The 25,857-nt window shown below is 44.7% G+C and overlaps 1 protein-coding gene across 1 annotated transcript; it reads right to left on the bottom strand.

The window, feature by feature from the left end:
* Positions 1-489: 489 nt before the first annotated feature.
* HAO2 (hydroxyacid oxidase 2) lies at positions 490-23,151 on the bottom strand. The gene is made up of 8 exons (XM_008056080.1): positions 22,993-23,151; positions 22,133-22,271; positions 19,515-19,666; positions 17,527-17,810; positions 15,119-15,328; positions 2,170-2,328; positions 1,741-1,810; positions 490-669 (listed from the first exon to the last, which is right to left on the bottom strand). The coding sequence occupies exons 1-8, from the start codon at positions 23,009-23,011 to the stop codon at positions 614-616; spliced, it is 1,089 nt and encodes a 362-aa protein (XP_008054271.1). The 5' UTR covers positions 23,012-23,151; the 3' UTR covers positions 490-613.
* Between the last annotated feature and the right edge of the window lie 2,706 nt (positions 23,152-25,857).

Here is a 25,857-nt window from a genome sequence, read left to right as displayed (position 1 = left end):
CCCATCCCACATAATCTTTCTCCCAACCTACTGAGATAGGGAATATAATCCCCATTGTACAGACCAGGACTCAGAAGCACAGAGAGATTTAAAAAAAAAAAACCAAACAAGCAAAACTTGCCCAAGTCATGTAGCTTGTTAGCAGTCGTCCTGGCTGTCCAACCCATGTCTGTGTGACTCTAAAGCTTATGTCCTTAATGATATGATTTCCTTGTTAGCTACCGAGAGGAGTGTGCTTTTTTGCTTTATAAGTACAGCTCTTCCGTCCAGAGTGCCAGGTTCCATAGTTATTTCAAAGAGGAATACAGGGGATGTGAAACATAGAAACCACGAGCTGTTTCAGTCATTGCTGATCTACCCTTTGGAGATATTTTATTTCAGAGGAGGATTTTAGGTAAGAGAACCACATATAAAAGACAAAGGAGCAAAGAAAGACACATTTGAGGAAGGCAAGCGATGTGAGGGCCCAAGGCCCAGGGGAGGAGGATTTGAGGGGACAGGGCATGAACCCCGGGCCAGGTGGTTCCCCGGTAGAACAGCTGTACACATCATGCCGTGAGCTTGTCTTCCTCCTGTGGGTAACCACAGCAGTCTGGTTCTTAGTTCTTTTTCCTTACAACCTGGAGAACTGGACCAGATTTTGATTGATCTCAGCAACTGACCGGCAGCCTAAAAAAAAAGGGGGGTTATAAAACTTATTTCTATAAAATGTCAGCAACTTACCCCATCATGGGTATGGGGTAATCCACTGGGAACAGGTTGACTTGACCTTTGTACTTGCTCTGATAAAATGGTTAATGTACAGAAATGAATAACTTGGATTCCTTCCTTTATTATCCTGTGCCCATGCCATCTTTGAACACAGCTGCAACAAAATGTCAGGGTAAAAACGTAAAAACCCTATCTTAGCATTAAAGAAAAACCAGCTCTTGTGTGCAATTGATGTCTTTGATCTTATCTGAGCTCTGATAAGGCTCAGGGATATCAGAAGTGTCTGTGAGGAAAGAATATGACTCAGGGATGCAACTAACATGCAACAGCTGCTTAATAAGGGAAAGTTCTATCAAAGGAAAAGACTCTTCTTTAGCAGAAGGCCTTAAAATATGCAAGATGAAGACTAGCTGGGATTGGACACGGAGATCAAAAAGAGTAACTCCAGAGAGGGAGCAAAAAGAGAAGGGAGACGGAGGAACGAGCGTGACGTTATGGGCCTGGGAGTCATGGTCAAGCAGGCAGTGAGAAGTCCCCGGTGGTGAGAAGGCTGGAGGGATTTAATAACAGAACGTGCAATGTGTGACTGGAAATTACTTCTATATCTGTGACGTAGCTTTGGCAAAATGTATAACTCACACAAATGTAAGTCATAAGAGAGTCTTTTTTCTGAAAATAGAAATAGAGATAAGGGTTGAGTTTCATGCCCGGACTGATTGAAGTGAATAGAAACAGCAGGCACGGGATATGTCGATAGCCTATACAGTGAACGGATTCAGTAGAAGCAAGAACTCAGAGCCAGAGGTGACCCGCCCTGGAATTGACAACGATCCTGAGGAGAGCTCTGCATCACCACTGGGCAGAAAGCAGCACTTAATCTTTGTCTGGGATGCTTCCTTGCTTTTCTGTCTTCTGGGCCGCTGCAACATTGGGAAAGGGTGACCTAGGGAGAAGGGCTGTCACTCCTCCTCATTAACTCCCCGCATTTAAGCTCCAAATCGAAAGAAAGAAAGAAAGAAACAAACCTACCTGTAAGGGCCATGGCAGTGTAAAACTCATTTTTTAAGATGTTCAAAACTTCCTCAACACCATGTTCACCCTGCTCCCCAGACAAAGACAAAAAAAAAAAGAGCCATGAAGGAGCTTTTTGATCATCAGCTAAACGTGAATTCTAGATGTCATTAGAGCTGTGCTGGGGGGATGGGGGATACCTGTGAAATGAGAATGACCCTTGGAGTGAAGGAAAACCCAGAGAAGAAGATCGGGGGCGAGGGCCGAGAGCCCCCGAAAACTTGCGCCCTGCTTCAGAGGAAGCATGGCGACGTACGTGACTGCAGCGCTCCTTTGGGAATCTGTGGGATTCTAGAGAATGGTGAAGCTTGGAGGGTGAGCCGCAGAGAAGCATGGAAATGAGTGGGAAACCGTGTCTTCCATGCTTCCATGCTTTGCCATTCTCACCTTACAGGCAAGACCCCACAGGATGGGTCTCCCAAGAAAAACACACTTAGCCCCGAGGGCCAGAGCCTTCAGCACGTCGTTGCCATTTCGGACCCCGCCATCCAGGTACACCTCAATTTTCCCGTCTACAGCAGCCACCACTTCAGTCAAAGCATCAATCTGAAAAAGAGACACAGACTGGGGTTTTCTGGTTTGTCTCTGGAATGGGGCCAGGATGTCCAGGCTAGAGTGTGGCCGTTGACAGTTTCTTCCCCTCTCATGCTTGAGGCTGCTGGTGTTTTTCAACAGCAGCTGCAGCTGTGTTCCTGAGGCCCAGGGGGTTTCTTCCAGTTCTCTCATCTGTCACTTTCTGCTTTCACTCTAGTCCAGCTCCTTTCTGACTCATTTCATTGTCTACAGAGTGGAAGAACTGCTGGGGTCCCCTTCACATCCTAAAGGGGCATTTTCCATTTATAATGTTCACCTCAACATTCTTCTTTTCAAACAACATTTTGGCTTTTGGTCTTCTTCTACCTGCTCTGTTTCTAAGGTGGCACAGCTAGAAAACGTTCTCCATTGCGAAGGCACTCCATCTTATTTGTCTTTTTGGCACGACAAATAGGATTGGCCACGGCCTGAGTGCCTGGACTGCAGCCTGGCTTGGGAAACTGGGCTGCACATCGTTCCTTATACACCACTGGACCATCTTGTCCCTGACTCCCTTATGGTTTATCTGAGAACTAAGATAGAAGTGGAGCCTCAGCGCTGTAAAAGTCAGCATTAGGCCCTTAAAAGACAACATGAAAGCAGCTTATCACTTTGGCCTGATGTTTTCATGGAACTTGGGCCCTTATTTGCCTCGTCAGTTCCAGGAAGGGAGGTTAGCCAACCTCGAGTGAACACACAAGTGGTCCAGGTCAATTCATGCTTCTGGGCACCTCCAAGTCTGTGATGAAGAGTCAGTCCCTCTGGGGTCTGGGAGGAGGATCCTTGGTGAGGGAGTTCTGGAAATAAGCTCAGAGTTCTTATCTGTGCTTCTCTGGGGGTTGGCCTGAGAAGAGAAGTTGAAATTGGGCCCCATGAGGCCTTTTGCTGCCAAATAAATCTATCAGAATTCTGAGTGAGCTCCTTTGCCTGAGACGAAGCTGACTGAGAAACTAGGGAGGAAAGAACTCTGTACTTTAGTTTATAGGGGGTCGTAGTGGTGGGGGGAATTGAATATGTTTTGAACTTACATGTAATAACTAGAGGGAGTTCATGTCCAAATGCGGGGTATTTTTATGATCCCAGCATGATATTATTTAGAATATTTTATGATGTTATAACAAAGAAATAAATGTATTTGGACAAACTCTTCTAGTGAGCCATGTGGGACAGGAGAACTACAATAATTTGAGATATAGACTGGGAGTGAATTTCAGGCTAGGCTAAGACGCTCGTTAGTGTCTTCTGGAGACAACAATTGACTTCTCCTTTCCTCTGGTCCCAAGAGGAAGCACAAGGACAATGTTAGACGTAAAACCTCATGGAGGGGATTTCTGGCAAGACGGTGATGGGACAGGTCAGACTGTGAGAGTCTCTGCAAAAGTGAGTCTCTATAAAGACTCTCTGCGTGCGTGGGTGAGTGAAAGTCTGTCTGAGGGGAGGCTTGGGTTCACGCACCTGGGGTTCTCCTCCAGAGGTGACTGAAACCCCCCACCACCCTGAGATCGGAGCCGTGGGCCCACAGGATTGTGTGCTGTTCTCAGGGCTCTCCTGAGAAAAGGCTGCAGAATACAACTGATCCTACAACCTGGCCCTGGCCTACCCCATCACCTGTGACAGCAGAGCAGCAGGAACTCTGGTGGAGAGAGCAGGTTGGGGAGAGCCGGAGAGGACCCCCACCACCGGTGAGGAAATGCGCCCACCACTGCAATCTTCTCTGTCCAGGCAGACCTTCACTGCCCCACCCAGCTCCACCCAGCTTCCATCCTGGAACCTCAAGGTTAGCTTATCAAACTCAGGGGCAGATAACACTCCCCCCACGGGAACAGGCAAAGACAGTCAGATCTGAGTGGGAGATTGGGCGGCAGCAGCAGCAAGCCAGGTGAGTCCAGATCTGAGCCACCCCCTCCCACAATAGTCCGTGGGGCATCTGACCCGTGCTGAGAACAACCCTGTCTGCCTGCGCTGAGAGCAGAAGGGAGGGGATGGAGACCAGAGCAGAAAGGAAATGGACGTCAGTTACAGGAACAGCCTCAGAGCGAGTTTTGTTTGTTTTGCTTGGTTTTTGTTTGTTTGCTTGTTTTTTTATTTTAGTTTTTTTTTTTACTCCTCTCTTTATTTCTGTTTTTGATTATGTTCTCATACTTACTTTGTTTCTGTTATTTTATTGCTGTTTTATTGTTTTAGATTTTCTGTTTGTGTGTGGGCACTTTTGAGGTAGAGTACATCAATAGGGGAGTTTTTGTCGGTTTGTGAGTTTGTATGATTGCCTGTATGTTTTTTTTTTAAATCTTCTCTTTGTGTCTCTTTTCATTTGTTAGTTGGTACACCTGTCTGCTTTCCCTCTTCTTCTCTCTCTCCACCTTCCTTTCATTCCCCTCCTTCCTTTTTCCATTCTTTTTCTTTTTCTTACCTCATTTTGCTTTCAGGGGGCAAGCCTATACCCCTACTGCATGGACAGATTGTAAGGCAGTGGAAGTGGGTTCCAGGGGGCCCACACGCCTGTCAGCAGATACTGGGATCTGCAGATAGTTTCTGAATCACAGCTCCCCTCTCAATTAAATCTCAAAACTTCAAAAAGTACAGCCCCCCCCCCCACAGTCCAGCTTCAGAATTGAACAAAGTCAGAGAATCCACATAAGAAAGAATAGGAGATTGAGTGAAACAGAAGTAAAAGCTACCCCTTATCCCTGAACAACAGAATTAAAGGAGAGGTAAAAAAAAAGGGTTGGGGGAGAGGAAAATATACACAAATGAAGTTAAACCAAAGCAAGAACATGGGCCTCACACAGACCCCTGGGAGGCCAGGCACTGAGAATACAGACTTCGGAATGAAAACAATGAAAAGCCCCCAGAATGACTGGTTTCAAACCACAAACCCAGATATCAAGACATTAATAGAGAATAAATAGAATTGAGGAGAGTTAAGAGGAAAGAATGAAGAAGTTGATAACTGAGATAACAGCACTAAAGAATACAGTAAATGAAATAAATAATAAACTGATAAGCATGTCAAGCAGAATTAACCAAGCAGAAGAAAGAATCTCAGAGCTTGAGGAACAAAATATGGAACTAACCCAAACTGTTAAAAACATAGAAAAGAAGAACAAAACCTCTGAGAGATGAGCAATTATTTCATGAGGCTGAACCTAAGATTGATTGGAATTTCTGAGACAGAGAGACAGAGACCACCCTGGAACAAACATTCCATGAAATTATCCCCCCCAAATTTCCTCATCTCAGCAATGATATGACCATTCAAACACAAGAGATTCAGAGAACCCTTGCAAGACAACAAATGAGAAGACCAACTCCTGGGCACATAGTAATTTGCCTATACAAAGTAGGTATAAAAGAAAACATCTTAAAGGCAGCAAGAGAAAAAGGTCAGACTACCTACCAGAGAAGACCAATTAGAATAGCAGCAGACTTATCTACAGAAACACTTCAGGTTAGGAGAGCTTGGAGCTCAATCTTCAAAGTTCTCAAAGATAAACAATTTCAATCAAAAATTAGCTACTCAGCTAAGCTAAGCTTCATCAGTGATGGAGAATTAAAATCCTTCCCAGACATTCAATCCCTAAGACCTTATGCTGTCTCCAGACGAGATTGATAAGAAACACTTAAGAAAGTATTAAACACAGAAGAGAAGAAAAAAAGAATGACAACATCCTTCAAAAGATGCAGGAAAAAGATTGAAAACACACATGAATCAACCCCCAAATCAAAAGAAAGACAACAAACAAACAAACAGCAGCAGCAACAACAAACTCTACATAGAACCTCATGCTAGGGATAAACTGTCACATCTCAATAATTAGCCTGAATGTGAATGGACTAAATGCACCACTGAAAAAACATAGAATGGCAAATTGGATAAAATGTCATGAGGCAACAAAAGAGACTCATCTTACCAGAAAGGACACTCACCGACTCAAAGTAAGAGGATGGGAAAAAATTTTCAAGCAAACAGAACACAAAAGAAAGCAAGAGTTACAATCTTAATATCAGACAAAATACCCTTTAAGCTATCAATAATTAGAAAAGATACAGAAGGTCACTACATAATGATAAAAGGTTCAGTCCATCAACAAGAAATATCCATCCTAAACATATATGCATCCAACATAGGAGCACCAACTTTCATAAAGCAGCTTCTAGGTAAACTTAAAAAAGATATTGACTCCAACACTATCATAGCTGGGAACTTAAATACCCCACTCACCACCCTAGACAGATCATCAAGACAAAAAAATCAACAAAGAGATCCGAAACCTCACTGTGACACTTAACCAAATGGACTTAATTGATACCTACAGAATTGATACTCCACCCAACAACCTCAGAATATACATTCTACTCATCACCATATGGAAAGAACTCGAAGATTGACCACTTCCTTGGCCATAAGTCAAGCATAAGTAAGTTCCATAGGATTGAAATACTGCCATGCACCTTCTCAGACCACAGTGGAATAAAAATAAATATTAACAACAAAGTTTCCCCAGAACTCATGGACACTAAACATCATTATGCTAACAACTCCTGGGTCAACATGGAAATCAAAACAGAGATTAAAGGATACCTCAAAGCAAATGAAAATGAAGAAACACCTTACCGAAACCTCTGAGATGCCATGAAATCAGTACTAAAAGGGGAATTCATATCTCTACGAACACACATGAAGAAATGGAAAGATCACAAGTGAATAATCTAACAAATCACCTAAGGAAGCTGGAAAATCAAGACCACCAAAACCCTAACTTTAGTAGAGAATCCAGATCACCAAAGTAAAAGCCCAAATTCAGGACATAGAAGACAAAGGGATAATAAAAAAACCCCAACAAAACCAAAAGTTGTTTTATTTGAAAGGATAAACAAGACTGATGGACCCCTAGCTAGACTGACCAAGAAAAAGAGAGAAAAAGCCCAAATAAACACAATCAGAAATGGCAAAAGATGAGGAATATAAAAGATTATCAGAGACTACTATGTACACTTGTACAGAAACAAACTTGAAAACCTAAAGGAAATGGAGGACTTTCTGACATCACAGAACCTCCCCAGATCGAAACAAGAAGAAATCAACACCCTAAATAGACCAATAACAATCCAAGAAATTGATTATGTCATAAGAAAACTACCTACAAAAAACCAAACCAAACCAAAACCAAAACCCTGGACCAGCTGGCTTTCCAGCAGAAATCTACAAAACATACAAGGAAGAACTGATACCAATTCTATTGAAAGTATTCCAGGGCAACCCCCTTGGGTCTCCTCCTACTGTGGGAGCTTTTCTGTCCTCTCAATAAATCCTGCTTTCTAAAAGAAAAAGAAAAAGAAAAAGAAAGTACTCCAGGCAATTGAGATAGATGGAACTCTCCCCGAATGATTTTGTGAAGTTAACATCACATTGATACCCAAACCAGGCAAAGATCCAACAAAGAAGGAGAACTACAAACCAATATCCTTGATAAACATAGATGCTAAAATTCTCAGAAAGACCCTAGAAAACCAGATCCAACAACACATCTCAAAAATCATCCACCACGACCAAGTAGGCTTCATCCCCAGGATGCAGGGCTGGTTCAACATTCGTAAGACCATAAACATCATTAAACACATCAACAGATGTAAACACAAAAACCACATGATTATATCATTAGACGCCAAAAGAAGCTTTTGCTAATATCCAGCACCCCTTCTTGATAAAAACCTTTGAACTTCTAGGCATAGATGGAACATACCTCAAAATAGTAAGAGCCGTCTATGAGACACCCATAGCCAGCTTACTGCTAAACAGACAGAAATTGGAAACATTTCCCCTGAAAACTGGAACTAGTCAAGGATGTCCACTCTTACCCTTCTTTTTCAACATAGTTTTGGAAGTCTTAGCTAGAGCAATCAGACAAGAGAAGGAGATCAGGAGTATCTAAATAGGAAAAGAGGAAGTCAAGTTATCCCTCTTTGCAGATGACATGATTCTATACCTCAAAAACCCAGCAGAGTCTGTCAAAAACCTCCTTGCACTGATAAAAGACTTAGGCAAATTTCAAGTTATAAAATAAATGTGCAAAAGACAGTTGCATTTCTATACACCAACAATAAACAAACAGAAACCCAAATAAAAAGCACAATCTCCTTCATAATAGCCACCAAAAAAAAAAAGAAATACCTTGGCATCTTCTTAACCAGAGACATAAAAGACCTTTACAACAAAAACTATAAAACACTGCTCAAAGAAATCAAAGATGACACAAACAAATGGAAACATATTTCATGCTCATGGATTGGAAGAATCAACATTGTTACGATGTCCATCCTACCCAAGGCAATCTACAGATTTAATACAATACCCATTAAATTACCAGCAGAATTCTTTTCAGACCTGGAAATGATAATACAGGAATTCATATGGAAACATAAACAACCATGAATAGTCAAAACAATCCTCAGCATAAAAAACAAAGTGGGAGGTATTACACTCCCAGATTTTAAACTTTATTATAAAGCTACAATAATCAAAACAGCCTGGTACTGGGACAAGAACAGGCATATAGACCAATGGAATAGGATTGAGTTTCCAGAAGCAAACTCTCAATTTCTCAACCAACTCATCTTTGACAAAGCCTCCACAACCAACCACTGGGGAGAGGAGAACCTATTCAGTAAATAGTGCTGGGAAAACTGGCTGACCACATGCAGAAGATTAAAACAAGGTTTTGATACACAAAAATCAACTCTAAATGGATCAAAGACCTAAATGTAAAACCTCAAACTATAAGAACCTTAGAAAATGCAGGAGACACCCTTATGGAAATTGGAACTGGCAACCAATTCCTGATCAAAACCCCAAGCGCCCATGCCATAAGAGATAAGATAGACAAGTGGAACCTCGTCAAACTGATAAGCTTCTGCAAAGCCAAAGAAACCATCAAGAGAGCAGGGAAACAGCCCACGGAATGGGAAAAAATATTTGTCAACTGTATGTCTGACAAAGGCCTAACATCTAGGACCTATAAGGAACTCAAATGTGCGGAAAAGAAAAAAACAAACAACCCTATTACAAAGTGGGCAAAAGATATGAATAGACACTTCTCAAAAGAGGACATATGGGTGGCCAACAGATCCATAAAAAATACTCAGCCTCACTAGCTATCAAATAAATGCAAATTAAAACCACGCTGAGATACTACCTAACTCCAGTCAAGACGGCCATCATCAGTAACTCAAAAAACAACAGATACTAGAGAGGAAGTGGTGAAAAGGGAGCACTTCTGTACTGTTGATGGGATTGTAAACGGATACAACCTCTGTGGAAAACAGTTTGGTGATTCCTAAAGATCTAAAAACCAGTCTTCCATACGATCCCACAGTCCCCCTACTGGGAATATGCTTGGAGGAACTCGAATCACTCTAGGAGAAAGATACCTGCACACGCATGTTTATTGCAGCATTGTTCACAGTAGCAAAAACATGGAACCAACCATGCTGCCCATTGATAGAGGACTGGATTAAAAAAACGTGGTATATATACATGGATATTACACAGCCATAATGAAGGACAAAATTATGAACTTCACAGCAACTTGGATGGACTTAGAGGCTATAATACTGAGTGATCTATCACAGAAACAAAGAACTGACTATCACATGTGAAAGGTACCTATAGAAACCTAGAAAAAACTTTGCTTAGCAAGCATTCAGACATTCTACTACAGAACAAGCAGCAGCCTATCCCATCCCCCTGGGCAAATCTCCTTCAGATGCGAAACCAGGACAGCCTAACCATTCAAGGTTTAGTAGAATAATCTCTAGTAAACTTTTAGGTTTCTTGTCAAGACTGAAGATCAGAGATCACCCTTGGGCTGACCAAAGTCATAAAAGTAATAAGACCACCACACCTTTGGTCAAGGAATTTGTGAGTTGCAAGTGTCTGAGTTTGTGAATTGCAAATGTCTTAACATGTCTCTTGCAGGAATCCTCCCCCTCCCAGGGCTAACCTAATCAGCCCTCTGTGAACTACGTGACACAGATAAGCCCCATCATGGCAGCAATCATATGACTAACCCACCCATCTGCCTGCTGTCCATCACCTGATATCATCGGTGCCTGCGCTTGCCTGCCCCTCTGTGGAGACGTGGAGGCAGACCCCCACCCAATCACCCTGATGATCTTCCCCCATCGAGGGGAATGGTCAAAAGGACTCAACCACAAGCAACCGGTGGCCTTTGCCTTGCGAGAGTCTGGTGTGGCCACGTGCTCTTTGAGCCGCAGCTGTCGCCATCCTTCCTGGCTTTGGCCCCCTCCCCCACCTTGGGGAGGTGAATCGTCTCTCTTCTTTCACTTTCTCTCTCTAATTTACTTTTTATTTATTTATTTTTTTTGAGTTGGAGTCGCACTCTGTCGCCCAGACTGGAGTGCAGTGGCCGCTCCCGGCCACCGCAGCCTCGACCTGCTGGGCTCCGGCGATCCTTCCGCCTCAGCCTTCCGAGTAGCCGGAATTACAGGCATGCACTACCACGCCCGGTTGATTTTTTGGGCTCAGCCTGTAATCCCGTGCCTTTGGGAGGGTGAGGTGAGTGGATTATCTAATTTACTTTTAAATAAACTCTTTTTTCTTAACCTTTTTGTGTGTCACAATTCTTTGCATCTACTGGGATCTCGGGGTTGCCAGCGTGCACCTCCAGCTTGCCAGCCCCGGCAGTGCTGCACGCCTCATCTCCACCCTCACCCTGTACCCCTAACAACATGTGGTCACTCTTAAGCGAACCTGGAACAATTATCGTAACACTATAAGAAAAGGATTGGCAGTAGGGGGAAACTGCCGGGGGGCAGTGGGGGTGAGGTAGGAGGGAGGTGGGATTGGCAGTTTGGGAATCTTCCAGAGGACAGGGGGGCACACCTCATCCACAAGGGGACCTGCATAATGAGCATTTGCATACCTAACCCTGAATTGTACCCCGCATCCTTAAAATAAAAAATTAAAACCAAAAAACTTCACAGAGATGGGAACTTCATTCAGATAGTCCTGCTCCTCATAGAACTGACACCAGCCTGACAAGGAGTGAGGCGCTTACTTCGGGCACAAGGTTTCAAGGGATGCAAAAAACTCAAGTAAGTCATATTTGAATGCAATGTTTTAAAAAATCAAATTGCAAGCTCTGACCTGTAAGTTGGGGGCTTGTTTTTACATATAAAATGTTCTTGGATCCAGAGCCGGGATTAAGATGTAGTGAGTAAGGTGGGAATCTCCTATCTGTCTCTCTCTAATTTACTTTTTAAATAAACGGTATTTTCCCATCTAAAAAAAAGAAAAAAGTTATATTTGTATTAAGAAGTTGATGACAACGATGACCAAAATATTGGTGAAAATAATAGTGATAAAATCAGGAATCATTTTTATCTTTTTCTTTTTGCATATTTTATAATTGATCTGCAGTGGACATGTCTTATTTAATAGAAAGGTTAATGAAACTTAAAAGGAAAAAACCTCATTTCCTTTTTTTTAAAATGAGTCAGGCATCAAGGGCTGGGTCGGATCCTGTCTTTATTCATTCATTCATTTATCTTTGTATTTATTTTGAGTCGGGGTCTCACTCTGTTGCCCAGGCTGGAGTGCAGTGGCATGATCACGGTGATCATGGTTCACGGCAGCCTCAGCCTCCTGGGTGATCCTTCCACTTCAGCATTCCAAGTAGCTGGGACTACAGGTACAGGCCACCACACCCGTCTAATGTTTTCATTTTTTTGTAGAGGCAAAGTTTTGCTATGTTGCCAAGTTGGTCTCAAACTCCTGGGCTCCAGCAGTCGTCCTGCCTCAGCCTCCCCAAGTACTGGAATTACAGGTGTGAGCCACTGCCCCCAGTCCCGTCTTTATTAAAAATGTCACAATTTTGTTCACCATAGATCTCTTTTTGCATGACTTTTCATTGTTTAAATAGTGCATCAAAATATTATTTATCTTGCTAAGCTTTTTGGCCCCTTCTTAACTTTTGAGCCCGAGGCAAGCACCGCACTGGCCTTAAACTAATAGTGGGGCGGCTCCTGGGTGATTGTGGGTTTGGGTGTTAAACCAGTGGCTTGGAAGAACAGCACGTTGATCGGCATAACAGGGTAGGAGATAGTCGCCCTTCTCTGGCTGCTGCCTAAGCCAATACTCATCCTCTACTGGGGGAGCACAGTGGGAGAATTCGTCTTCCTCTTTGTCCTGTCTCAGTTCGCCCGAGGGAGCAAGACTAGCTAAGTCGATTCATGAGAGCCTGACCCCGAATGCATAATGTTTCCGATTCGTTTTCTTTCAAAAGCCTATATTCTACCATGTTTGCTGCTTGCTGATGGTGGGCTCTTCGTGGCTCCCGGCTCCCATCTAGTCACAGTTGGTACGACTCGGGCTGCTTGTGCTCTTTTGCTTTCTCTGTTCTGCCAACTACCGGCTGTGTGAGAGGCAGCTGGCATCCTGTCCGGGTGGCGTGAGAGCTCAGCCTGTCCTCTGCTGAACCGCTTTCTCCTAAGATCGAGGGTTGGAATGGAGTGTAGGAGGGCTGGCCAAGCCCTTCAATCCAGCTCTTGCCAGAGAGCCACGGCAAAAAGGTGTCCTGCTCTCTGTAGAGGGTGCCACTTCTCGGCCTCTTCTCTTCTGGTGAGAGCCTGGTGCAGAGCAGGGGTTAGTGACTTGCCATACGCCACCAAACAGCCCAAGTCTTGGAAATGTACCAACCGGCGAATGCAGCATTTCTAATTCCGGGAATTTATCTGAAAGAAGCAACTGAGAATGTGCTAAAGATTTTAGCACTGAGAATGGTCACTCTTTAAAAGAGCGAAACGTTGGAAACAGTACAGATGTTCAACAATGGAGGCTGGTTCTATAAATTGTCCGTTCATACTACACACCACTGATAAGAAGAGGAACATATATATTGAAACAAAAAGTTGCTCTTAATATATTGCTATGGGAAAAGAAATAAAATTATAAAATATTATTTATAGTTTTTTTAACATGAAAAGTTATATCTGGTGTGGTCATGTGCTCTTTGAGCTATGACTGTCACTATGTTTCCTGGCTTTGGTCCCCTTCCCTACCTTGGGGAGGTGAATTTCCTCTCTCTCTCGAATTTACTTTTTAAATAAACTATATTTTCCAATCTAAAAAAAAAGAAAAGTTATATTTGCATTAAGAAGTTAATGACAATGACCAAAATAATTAGCAATAGTGATAGTGATGAAATTAGGAATGATTTTTATCTTTTTCTTCTTGCTTATGCATATTTTATAATTTATCAGAAGTGGACATGTCTTACTTGTATAATAAAAAAGATTAATGAAACTTAAAAGGAAAAAAACCCTAATTTCCTTTTCTTTTTTCTTTTTAGTTCGAGTCTCACTCTGTCACCCAGGCTGGAGTGCAGTGGCACAATCATGGCCACCGCAGCTTCAACCTGTCGTACTCAGGCAATCCTTCCGCCTTAGCCTTCCAAGCAGCCGGAACTACAGGGACATGCCACCACATCCGGCTAATTTTTTGATTTATTGTAGAGATTAGGTCTTGCCAAGTTGCCCAGGCTGGTCTCGAACCTTTGGACTCAGGCAATTCTCTCACCTTGGCCTCCCAAAGCGCGGGATTACAGGCATGAAACACCGCACCTGGCCTCATTTCCTTTTCTTTTTTTTCTTTTTTTGAGTCGGAGTCTCACTTTGTCGCCCAGACTGGAGTGCAGCGGCCGCTCCCGGCCACCGCAGCCTCAACCTGCTGGGCTCCGGCGATCCTTCCGCCTCAGCCTTCCGAGTAGCTGGAATTACAGGCACGCGCTAGCACACCCCGCTGATTTTTTTGATTTATTGTAGAGATGAGGTCTCACCAAGTTGCCCAGCAGGTCTCGAACCCGTGGGCTCAGGCAATCCACTCACCTTGGCCTCTCAAAGTGCGGGATGACAGGCTGAGCCACCAAGCCCGGCTCATTTCCTTTTCTTAAAACAAGTCAAGCACCATAGAACTTTTGAAAAAATATAACGTATCTCCATAAAAATAAATCAACAACAAATTTCCATTTAAAGATCCTTTTGCTAACTTCTTTTTCCTCATTTTCTTCCCCACAAATCACAAACTCATGACACAAAATTCATGAGTTAAGGAAGAAAAATGACAGGTTGTTGTAGATTTTAGCAAAGGATTTATTAGGGCATTTTTAGTTTTATTGTGAAAGATGGTTATTTACTAGATTAAGTGAGCGCTGCTCCTTCCTGGGATGTGTCAGTTGGAAAAATATGAGGTCACATCCCACGCAGACATGCAAGTTTCAGGTCGAGCACTTCTACCATGAGGCAGGAGGCCTCTGTGCTCTGTGCTTTTGAATATCTCTTTTATCAAATTCCACATTAACCACTCATTATCTATGGGAACTTGGACAACATCTCTGTACTCCAGTATCCCCGTGTGTAAAATAACACCCATTTGCAACATTGGCATGGGGTTTAGCGATACATGTAAAGTTTATTAAAAAGAGGGCAACCCCCTAGGGTCCTCTCCCACTGTGGGAGCTTTTCTGTCTTCTCAATAAATCCTGCTTTCAAAAAAAAAGAAAAGAAATTAACAGGTATATACCAACACATGGTATGGTAGATGGGAATGTGCACCAGATTTTACAGACTATCTTGTTGTGGAGACACACACCCACACCCACACACATACACACACACACACACACACACACACACATACACACACAGCACTCCCAAACCCAAGCCCCTCTGAAGTCACCCCACTTACTGAAGCAGGAACATCATCAAGCTGCCTTCCACCATGGTTGGAAACAATGATGCCGTGAACACTGTGCTTCACAGCTAACTCTGCATCCTCTTTTGTCAGAATCCCTTTAAGGATGATGGGCAGCTGAGTTATGCTCCGAAACCAGGCGAGATCATTCCAGCAGAAAGACGCGCTGAGGGGAGATGTCCGCAAATCAGATGCTGGATTTCCCTGCAGGAAATAAAAAGGGAACCTTAGTCCTGAACTCCCATAAGACTGTTGGGCCCATCCCAAAGATGAGACAGATGCAGAGAGTTGCCATTTATTTATAAGTCTGGAAGAGGAGCAAGAAAATCTAACAATGCTTCTAGCTCATTTTTTCCCCTGACAAACTTTGCTTGTCAATTACCTGTGCATTAACCATGAATCCTGTTGCTACACAATAATTATGCCAGTTTCTGGGGACACAAAGACAAATAAGACACCATTTCTACTTTTTTTTTTTTGAGTTGGAGGCTCACTCCGTCGCCCAGGCTGGAGTGCAGTAGCATGCTCACGGCCACCCCAGCATCGATCTGCTGGGCTCCAGCATTCCTTCTGCCTCAGCTTTCCAAGTAGTCAGAACTACGGGCGCGCACTACCACACCCTGTTAATTCTTTGATATATTGTAGAGACGAAGTCTTGCCAAGTTGAACCCACTGGCTCAGGCAATCCACTCGCCTTGGCCTCCCAAAGTGCTGGGATTACAGGTTGAGCCACCGAGCCCGACCATATTTTCCCAGGCTGGAGCACAGTGGAAAGCTCACGGCCACCCCAGCGTCGACCTGCTGGGCTCCAGCATTCCTTCTGCCTCAGCCTTCCAAGTAGCTGGAACTATTTTTTGATATATTGTAGAGACGAAGTTTCACCAAGTTGCCCAGGCTGGTCTTGAATCCCTGGGCTCAGGCAATCCTCTTGCGTTGGCCTCCCAAAGTGCTGGATTTGTAGGCTGAGCCTGGCCCTGTTTCTACTTTAAAAGTGTTCAGAGTTTATGGTCGGGCTCGGTGGCTCAGCCTGTAATCCTGCGCTTTGGGAGGCCGAGGTGAGTGAACTGCCTGAGCCCATGGGTTTGAGACCCACCTGGGCAACTTGGTGAGACCTCATCTCTACAATAAATCAAAAAATTAGCCGAGTGTGGTAGCGCGCCTGTAGTTCCAGCTACTTGGAAGGCTGAGGCGGAAGATCGCCGGAGCCCAGCAGGTCGAGGCTGCGGTGGCCAGGAGCGGCCACTGCCTTCCAGTCTGGGCGACAGTGAGACTCCCAACTCAAAAAAAAAAAAAAAAGTGTACAGAGTTTAGAATGTGAGATGGATAAGCAAAAGTGTGTCTATGTTAGTGTGATGTGTTTTGAATGGGATAGGCATAGAATAATAAGAAATAATCAATACATTGATAATCCTAAATCAGATATTACCCAATTTTAACCTTGGATTATCATGTATATCAAATATTCATAAATCTCAAGATGCTTCTGGAATCTGAATAAGGATCTTGGAACACCTCGAGACTGATTAGTGGTTAATAATAATAATAAGTAGAACTGTTGGGTCACTTGGCTGGGTTTTTACAGCTGCCCATCTACTGAAAAGGCTGATTTTACTATCTCTACTGTAGCCAAGAAAGTCTGACTTTACCATGGCTTGCTTTCTCTGGGGCACTCTACACCATTCAATCGTAGGATTTTAATGGGCAAAGTACCCTTTGTTATCACCTAGTTCGGAAATTCCAAACAGATGCAATACAACACCCTGGTGCTCCATGAATGAGTTCTAGGTGTGTGGAGATATTGACTCCTCAGATTTCTTTCTTTTTCTTTTCTTTTAGTGCCTGGTGTTCATTTCCCTCACACCTGGGATGGCTCACATGACACACACAAGCATCATCACTGGGGGAGAGGGTAGCAACCCTGACCAGACTCCTCAGATTTCAAGGCAGCAAGGTGGAACCTGGGCTGGCTAGGCTGGCTTGCCAGTCACCTGGGCTGTGAGCATCCTCTTCAAAGAGCCAGTTTTGTCTGTGTGTGCCAGCCTAAATTATCATTTTTTGAGTGTGAAGTAGAAGTAGAAAATGAATGAATTTTTTCAGTTTGCTTGCCTATTCCCTACAAAAACCCTTTCTATGGCTTTCCTATTTCTCAGCATCCAGCTCTGGCCAAAATACTTCTTTCTGGTTACAGGGTAGGCACTGAGGACACTGGGTCTAATGTTCTGCTTCTCTGGAAGCTCTAGGGAGCAGGAATGAGATCTGCTTTTTTTTTTAAACTTCTGCATCCTCAGTGTCTAGTACAGAGCAGACATTCAATAAATACTGTGGAAAGAAAGGAAGTAGGAAAGAAGGAAGGAAATTTGCTTTCCGTAACGGCTGCCTGTTGAGTCTGGTGTCTTTCCTACCTTTTCAGGGGATCGAAGATCTTTCAGCATCAAGTTCCTCTTCAAGTCCAGTTGGTTTCGAGAGTCGTCTCTCCGGTTGCCAGGTATGGGTGCATCCAAAGTGAGAACCAAAGCTTTGAAACCCAGGGATTCTACCCTCTGGATCAGCTGTTTGTTCAGCTGCCAGTCTGTCTGTACATAGAGTTGGAACCATCGCAGGCCTTTGGGGGCTGAAGCAACAATGTCTTCAAGGCTGCAGCTGGCAAATGTGCTGGTGATATAGCAGATGCCAGCTGCTTGGGCAGCTGCAAAGCAAAGGACATGATTCAGACTGGAGGGCAGAAATACCTGGACTGGGCCGAGAAGCCTTGGGAGTCTGTGTGGCTCTGGCCAGTCTGCCTTGTGAATGCCTGGAAAACTTGACTTCATTTTGCTTCTCTGTAGAGAAGGGACGGGAGATGGTTTGATCAGATTGAGAGGCATGAAGCTTTTTGGATCCCCCTTGGTGTAACCTGTCGTAAAAACCCTGTACTCCATAATAAAGTATTTCCAGCTAGAGATGCCAGGTAGTCTGCACAAACGTATTAGGTGTTACAGCATTTTGACCAAAGCTAAATAAATAAATAAAGGGCTTTTAATGAACGTCTTATGAAGCAGGAGAGAATTAGAGAGGGCACAGGTTAAGGGAGTGTAACTCTGATGAAAAAGCCTGAAATTTGTAGTAGAAAAACTTGTAGTGATGTCTGAAATGAGGAGAATGCTGCTTCTACCCCTTCTTTGCTATGTGACCTTGAGTCCGTCCTTTCCTTTATCTGTCAAATGGGGGAAGTAAGAGTCCCTGCCTTGAGGGTTGTTGAAAGATTAAATGAAATGCTTGGTATGGAAGATATTTTTAACGGCAAAGTGATGATCTGTGCCCATGTGAGTGAGAATGAGGTTGGGGATGGCGTTGCTGCCCCTGCTGTGTTGGACATTTCTCATTTGCTACTTTAATCATTTCGGTAGGATTCTCCAACAAGTTGATGTCACTATCATGCCATAATTCAGGGGCAGAGGATTTGGCCTAATCAAATTCTCCACCTCAACAAGAGATGCCCCATTCTTGTATCCCACACTAGCACAGCATATTCAGTCATGAAAACTGAGTAAACTAGTCATACTCATATGGGATCTCCATATTTCAAGCTAGCCACAGCTGGTTCCTATTTCCATCAAGATGGATGTTACTTTTGGCTCTAGAATCCTGGGATTCATTGCTTCCTGTATCATGGAGCCAAATGAAAAGATCCCAGGGAAGCCCTGGGCAATTCACAAAAACAGACTTGACCTCAAGTGAAGATTACAAGAGTCTCGAGGGTATTTTTAGCCCCATCTCATTAGTATATTATTACTATTATTGTTATTATTATTGTCGTTATTATTACTATGATTATTATTCATGGTGGAGGATGCAGGACAAGAATAAGGTGTGCAACAAGAAACTTTTTGTCCAACAAGATGGCAGGGCCAATGGAGAAGAATGGAAATGAAGCATTTGGGCAGTAGCAACTGCCAGGGCTTTGTGGTAGGACCTAAAGTCACGATTCTGCTCTTCTCCTAAATTCATACTCACCATTCAGGCCCAGCCCTGGCCCATAGGGGCCAAGAAAAGTCCCACCCTTGGGTCACACTAAATGTCCTTTTCCCCACAGATAGTGTGGGTCAGAGGGGCCGGTACTCTCTCCCGGTGGACGACTCGGCGGGATTTCAGCACCTTCCTATTCATCTGTAGCCCCTGTCCACTCGGACTGCTCCGGATAATGGCAAATGAATGTTTCCTCAGTCTTAGGCGAAAGAGGACACAAACATAGCTTTGAGCATCCCCTTTCCCACCTTCCTTGATGTCAACCAGACTGCTGTTCCTAAGGCCCTATCAGAGAGAAATCCTGGCGTCCCCTGCCCCTGCTCCAAGAGAGACCTGAACACACAGACTTCTGAGCAAGGAGCCTCGAGGTCGGGCTGGGTCCTACCTCTCGCTGTGCTCATTTCCCCGTCAGGCCAGACGAGGCAGTGGAACCCTGTGGGCGCGATGCAAACAGGGGCGCTGATCTCCTCCCCCTGGATGGTGGTCCTGGGGTCCACCTTCGACACATCTCTCAGGTATCGGGGACGGAGGCGGATTCTGTGTGAGACAACGAAGAGGTTTCCTGCTGACGGCTGACTCTTCAGCGCGGAGGTGCTGTCGAGGCTGCGGCTCCCTGATTCCTGGTCAGGTCTGCCCCAGACCGGGCCCCGTGAAACCTTGGTGGCTTCAGTTGGCTGAGAGCTGAGTAAGCGGTGTGGCTCCAGCAGGAGGCTCATTTCTAGGATACCACCCTCAACACCCCCTCCACATTCATCAGCCTTTTAGGAGCTGCTAGTGCACGTGGAGTCGACACTATCCCTGCCTCGCTCTGTCAAGGGTCTGTGTCTTCGAGCCTGTGCCTCCTTGACTGGACACTCAGCGCTTGGATGGTGGGATTGTTTCATCACCACAAGGACTAGGAAGGGAAAGAATAGGCAGAAAGGCTTTTCCCTCTCAGGTGATAAATAAATTCTCCAGAAAGTAAGCAGAGGCCGCTGCAAAAGGACCACTTCCAGCGAGTGATCTGGTTTTTGTGTTAGAGGCGCGTGAAGGTTGACTTAACTACTGCTTTAGGAGAGGCAGGAAAACTCTCAGATAACAAATATATAAAACACACTTTTAGGACAATTGGATACTGGGCCTCGTGATTCTGTCCTCATCCTAAACTCAGAGACTCACCGTTTAGCCCCAGCCCTGACTCCTAAGGGACCAAAGAGAGGCTTGCCCTTGGGGCCACATCAAGCATCCTTTTCTCCACAGATAGTGTGAGTCAGAGGGGCCAGCGCTTCTCTTCCAGCCCTTTTGACCTCAGGGTCCAAAAATTGTTGTTTTTTTCACAATGTCTTATTATTTCTGTACACAAACTTGGAAAAATTTTCTGAAACTACTAATTGTCCAAGGTTGAGTACGGTAGCCTCAGTCACTTCATCTGTGAAACAGGAAAAATAGCCCAAATTTCTTCACTGTTTTGTGAAGACAAAATGGGATAAATCATTTAATGTGCCTAGTAGAGGCTGGATGCAGTGGCTCATCCCTGTAATCCCAGTACTTTGGGAGGCTGAGACAGGAGGATTGCTTGAGTCCTGGGCAACATGGTAAGACCTCAGCTCTACAAAAACATAAGAAAATGCACTGGGTGTGGTGAGCCACGTCTGTGGTCCCAGCTGCTGGGGAGGCTGAGGCAGAAGGACTGCCTAAGCGCAAGAGGTCAAAGCTGCTGTGAGCTGTTATTATGCCACTGCACTCCAGCCTGGGCAACGGAATGAGACCTCTGACTCTCACTAACTAGCTAACTAACTAAATAGATGTGTTTAGTATAGTGCTAATTAAGTGTGAACATGCAGAAGGTAGCGCTCCCTTTGCATCCCATTTCTCTGTTTTCTCCTGATTGCTCTATCACTAGAGTCAGTAAACTTTTTCTATAAAGGGCCAGATGGTCAACATTTCAGGCTTTGCGGTTCACATCATCTTTGTCACAATTATTCAGTGCTGCAGTTGTAGCACAAAAGCAGCCACAGATAACAGTAAATGACCGAGCATGGCTGTGTTCCATGAAACTTTCTTTTCTTTTTTTGAATCGGAGTCTCACTCTGTCACCCAGACTGGAGTGCAGTGGCCGCTCCCAGCCACCACAGCCTCGACCTGCTGGGCACTGGCGATCCTTCCGCCTCAACCTTCCAAGTAGCCGGAATTACAGGCATGCGCTACCACGCCCGGCTGATTTTTTGATTTATTGTAGAGATGAGGTCTCACCAAGTTGCCCAGGCGGGTCTCGAACCTGCGGGCTCAGGCAATCCTCTCACCTCAGCCTCCCACAGGCGCGGATTACAGGCTGAGCCACCGAGCCCGGCTGAAACTTTCTTTATGGACATTAAAATTTGAATTGCCTATGGTTTTTACATGTCACAAATTCTTCCCCTTCTTTCAATTTCTCCTGCCCTTCTCCCCTGTCCACTTAAAAATGAAAAGCCATCCTTTGTTTGTGGCCCCCCCACAGGCATGGGCCAGTGTTGGCCCATGGGCAGCTGTTGGGTGACTCAGGATGCCCTAGCCCCTAATTTTCCAGTCCATCTCTTCTCCCTTGATACAATCTCTTATCTTCCCTAAGACTCCTTGGGTCATCACATTTCCTCCAAACCTGAGTTTCCTCTCCTGCCCTACGTTTTCTCCTCCCAGTCAGAGTCAGGAACTCAGGAGGTCAAGGCCCGACCAGCAGACTTCTCCTCGCTGCCAGCTAGCTGGCCATCCCGGGACTCTGGTCTCGCCAGGTCATAAGTTGCTGGGATGCAGAGGGAGAATGACTCGTGTGCGAGCTCCAAGGTGAGTTCTCTCTGGATCCACTTTCTCTCCAACCCTCTGCCCTTGTCCCCAAACAACAAAATGACAACAACAACAACAAAAACGCATGATGCTATCTTGAATATACTGCGTTTCCTGGAGGCAGAAACTGGGGCTGCTGCCATCCAGGGAGCTCACAACCAGTGCACCTCAGCTCAACGACAGACAGGCTACGGGAGACCAGACTTTTTAAACGCTGCAATGTTGTCGTCCCGTGTGAAGCTCTCATCAGCTCCTCCTTCGATGAAATCCCGAGTTGACTTGGACAGCAGTTCTCGCGCAAGAGCCTGAAAGTCTGTCAAACACACTAAGGGCATTTCTGGACCTTCAGAGGAAACAAAACAAAACGAAACCCAGTAAGAACACTTCAGATGCAGAGCAAGGAAAGAGGGAGCTACTGTATGAAGTTGTTTTGGATTCAACATTGGTCTCCCGATACTATTTACCTTTAAACATTGTTTATTTTTTAATTTTTTTTTGAGTTGGAGTCTCACTCTGTCACCCAGACTGGAGTACAGTGGCCACTCCCGGCCACTGAAGTCTCGATCTGCTGGGCTCCGGCGATCCTTCCGCCTCAGCCTTCCAAGGAGCTGGAACTACAGGCGCGCGCTACCACGCCCGGCTGATGTTTTGATTTATTGTAGAGATGAGGTCTTGCCAAGTTGCCCAGGCAGGTCTCAAACCCACGGACTCAGGCAATTCACTCACCTCGGCCTCCCAAAGAGCAGGATTACAGGCTGAGCCACTGAGCCCAGTCTTTTAAACATTTTTTAAAATGTTTAAAATTCCCGAGCAAAGAAGAGTCTAATGTGTTATTTATCCTAATGGAGTTACTGCTGAAGCCGCTGATCCCCAAGCTGGAATTATGGCAGGGAATTATGGTCCACCCCTCCTTTCTCTCAGCCCCACTCCCAAATCCTGATATTTGATCGTCTCCATATTCCTCATCTCTGTCTTCTCTACTCTACACATGCTGCCTTGGATCTAGCTCAGGCCCTGCCGACGCTTAAAAGATCGTCACAAAATTGTTTGTGCTTATCGCTTGCCTCCAGATTCACCCTCCATCTTTTCTCCCTCCAGCTGCCTGGGATCTTCCTAAAAGACAAGTCTGATTGTGCCTCTTGTCTTTCAATGTGCCCCTGTCTTGGCATTCCCAGCTTTCCAGGCCCTGGCTCTTCACCGCCCCACCAGCTTCGTTCCTTGATTCCTTTTCCTTGCGCTTGTCATTTGAATCACTTAGTGGGAAAATGAGGGCTAAGCTGACACTCACATCTGGGTATTCCCAGAAGCCTCTGGGTGCCTGAATTGCCTGGGGCTGTGGATGGTCATGTGGAGGGAGCAAGTTGACTTTTTGTCACTACTTAGCCGGGCCACTGAACTTGCTGCCCGATATCACCAGGAGGCCTAAATGTTACCACCTACCTCTTTGTTATTTTTGCTAATCTGGGGACTTGGGAGACAATTTAGGTTGCCTTGATGTATTCCCATCTCCAGCTGGAGCCATGTAAACCTTGAGCTTGGTGCTTTTGCTACAGCCCTCCCTCCAAGAGGAAAGAGGGCTGGGTTTGGGGATCACCGGCGGATCTTTTCAGAAGGAGCAAGGGCGGTGGGAACAGGAGCTTGCAGAGATGCTGAAGGCACTGGTTGCAGTTAGCTACAGCAGGTAGGGCTCCTGCACGACAGGTTCCCAGAAGGAAAAGCAGAGAAACCTTAAGTTTAAAGCTCTAGCCACTCCCAGGCAGGACACCAGTGTGGAAATCAACCCAAGGCTGCGGGTAGAAGCTGAATGGCTTTTGAGGCACTAACTGAGGGAAAGGGATAGGCCCTAGTAGCTAGGGCTTCGACGAGAAATTGGGCGCTCCTGTGACAGGGAAAGGGGGCAAAGAGGCCAGATGAGAGGTGGGATGCTGGAGACCTTGACTGGGGTAAGGATGAGGGCAGGCCTGGCCTGAGGACACTGGGGACCAGGGTGGAATCCGATCAAGTCAAGCTGAGGAGTAGTCCGTGACACTGACCCAAGAGGCCAAGCAGGGAGAAATGGTATGACAGACAAGGCGGGTAGGAGCAGGAATTTGGAGCCCAGCAGCAGAGCTTTTCCTAGGCAAAGTACCTTGTTAGTGGATGAGAGGGGAGTACTGAGGTGTAAAGTTGAGTCTGACAGAGTACAGCAACGGTATCTCATTGAACTCATTCTTACCCTCCTTCAAAGGGTCAGTAAATTTCAGTTAAATGAATCAATCATGGCATTTATCCACCTACGTTGCAATTGTTTATATCTCCGTGTGCGTAAAAGAGTTAACATAGCAGTCCCGAGAATGTTATCCTTTAAAGGGCCTGTTTGCAAGTTTGAACCTTGGCTGGTCTCTGGGAACTAGGATTTCAGCAGGGCTCCCACCAGTCCCTGATAAGAATGGCTCACTGTGTCTAAACTGTCGGTACAAACAACGTGGTTTATGCTAAACATCTGTTTTCCCTCTGGGAGTCTAGATGTTTGGTATGGGCTAGGAAGAGGATGACCCCATGACCAGTTCCCAGTATTGCACTCTGGGTATTGAGTCTCTCCTGAGCGTCTGTGGTAGACAACATATTACCTGTGTTGTCACATCTTGTTGCTGAGGGAATTAAGTGTATCCTACATGACTCCAGTGGGTGAGGACTTATACCTGGTTTCCTCTGGATTTTGCTCTAGGAAACTTTGCCTTTGCTGACTTTGCTTTATATTCTTTCACTGTAATAAATCATAGCCTCAGCTGTATGCTGAGTCCTGGGATTCTTTCTAAGAAGGCACCAAATGTGGGATCCCTCACACCTTTTGTACCCCAGGCATGAGGATAGGATGTGGCACTTAGTTACTGTTCATACATGCTCATTACTCGCATTCAACATTCCCCCATCTGTCATCTCTGTGTCTTACTGGATAAGAATTCTCCATCAAGTCTCAACCCCTGGGATTTCAACAAACCCCCATATCCTATACATTATGCGCTCGCAGAAATACCGTTATGCACATTTCTGGCATAGAGACTACACAAAGCCTGTGTCTAATTCAGAAGAAATGGCTCAGACTCACTCAGAATGATGTGCCTGGAATAGGATGAATTATATAATATGAAAACTGCTTAGACATAAAGAATTACCTCCACTATCATATACAGAGGGTGCCAAAAATGTGTACACATTTTAAGAAAGGAAAAAACTGTATTAAACTTGTGATACTCAATATATACCGAAAGCAGAAGATGAATATAAGTCACATTTGACTTCTGCAATTACAAGAGGTACTCAAAGTGGTTACCATCAGCATCCAGACACTTCTGATCATGGTGAACTCGAAGTAAAACATAGATAACAGCTCCTAAAATGTGTATACATTTTTGACACCCCCAGTACATAACAAGCACAATTTTATCTTATTTTTTATATCTTTTTAATACTTTCCTTAGCCTCTTTTCTATCCACAATTCCCTCTCAACTTCCCTGTGAAGCAGACGGAGAAGGTATTAGTCGTCCCATTTTGCGTTTGAAGAGAATGATGCTTAGGAAATGAAATAACGTGTGAAAGATCAGGCAGTAAATTATTATAGAAGGTGCTTCTGGAATCATCTGATAGAGGTCTGGTGGCTCTAAAGATGGATAGTCTTTATTTTCAGCTCAATATAAAGAACAAAATAGTAGGTCCAGATAAATTACTTGTTATATTGAAAGTAAGAGAATGTTGTTGGTTTAAAAACACTATTATGCATTTTTAAATTTTATACCATACATAAAGCTTTGCCAAACTATGTAAAGAGTGGCTCATTATTTATTTATTTATTTATTTATTTTGAGTTGGAGTCTCACTCTGTCGCCCAGACTGGAGTGCAGTGGCCGCTCCCGGCCACCGCAGCCTCGACCTGCTGGGCTCCGGCGAT

The sequence above is a fragment of the Carlito syrichta genome, unplaced genomic scaffold, assembly GCF_000164805.1.
Source record: "Carlito syrichta isolate Samal-C Ts95f unplaced genomic scaffold, Tarsius_syrichta-2.0.1 Scaffold83011, whole genome shotgun sequence".
In the NCBI taxonomy this organism is placed as follows: Eukaryota; Metazoa; Chordata; class Mammalia; order Primates; family Tarsiidae; genus Carlito; species Carlito syrichta.
Note: the sequence above shows the minus strand (reverse complement) of the source record. Positions and strands in the feature narration are given on the sequence as shown.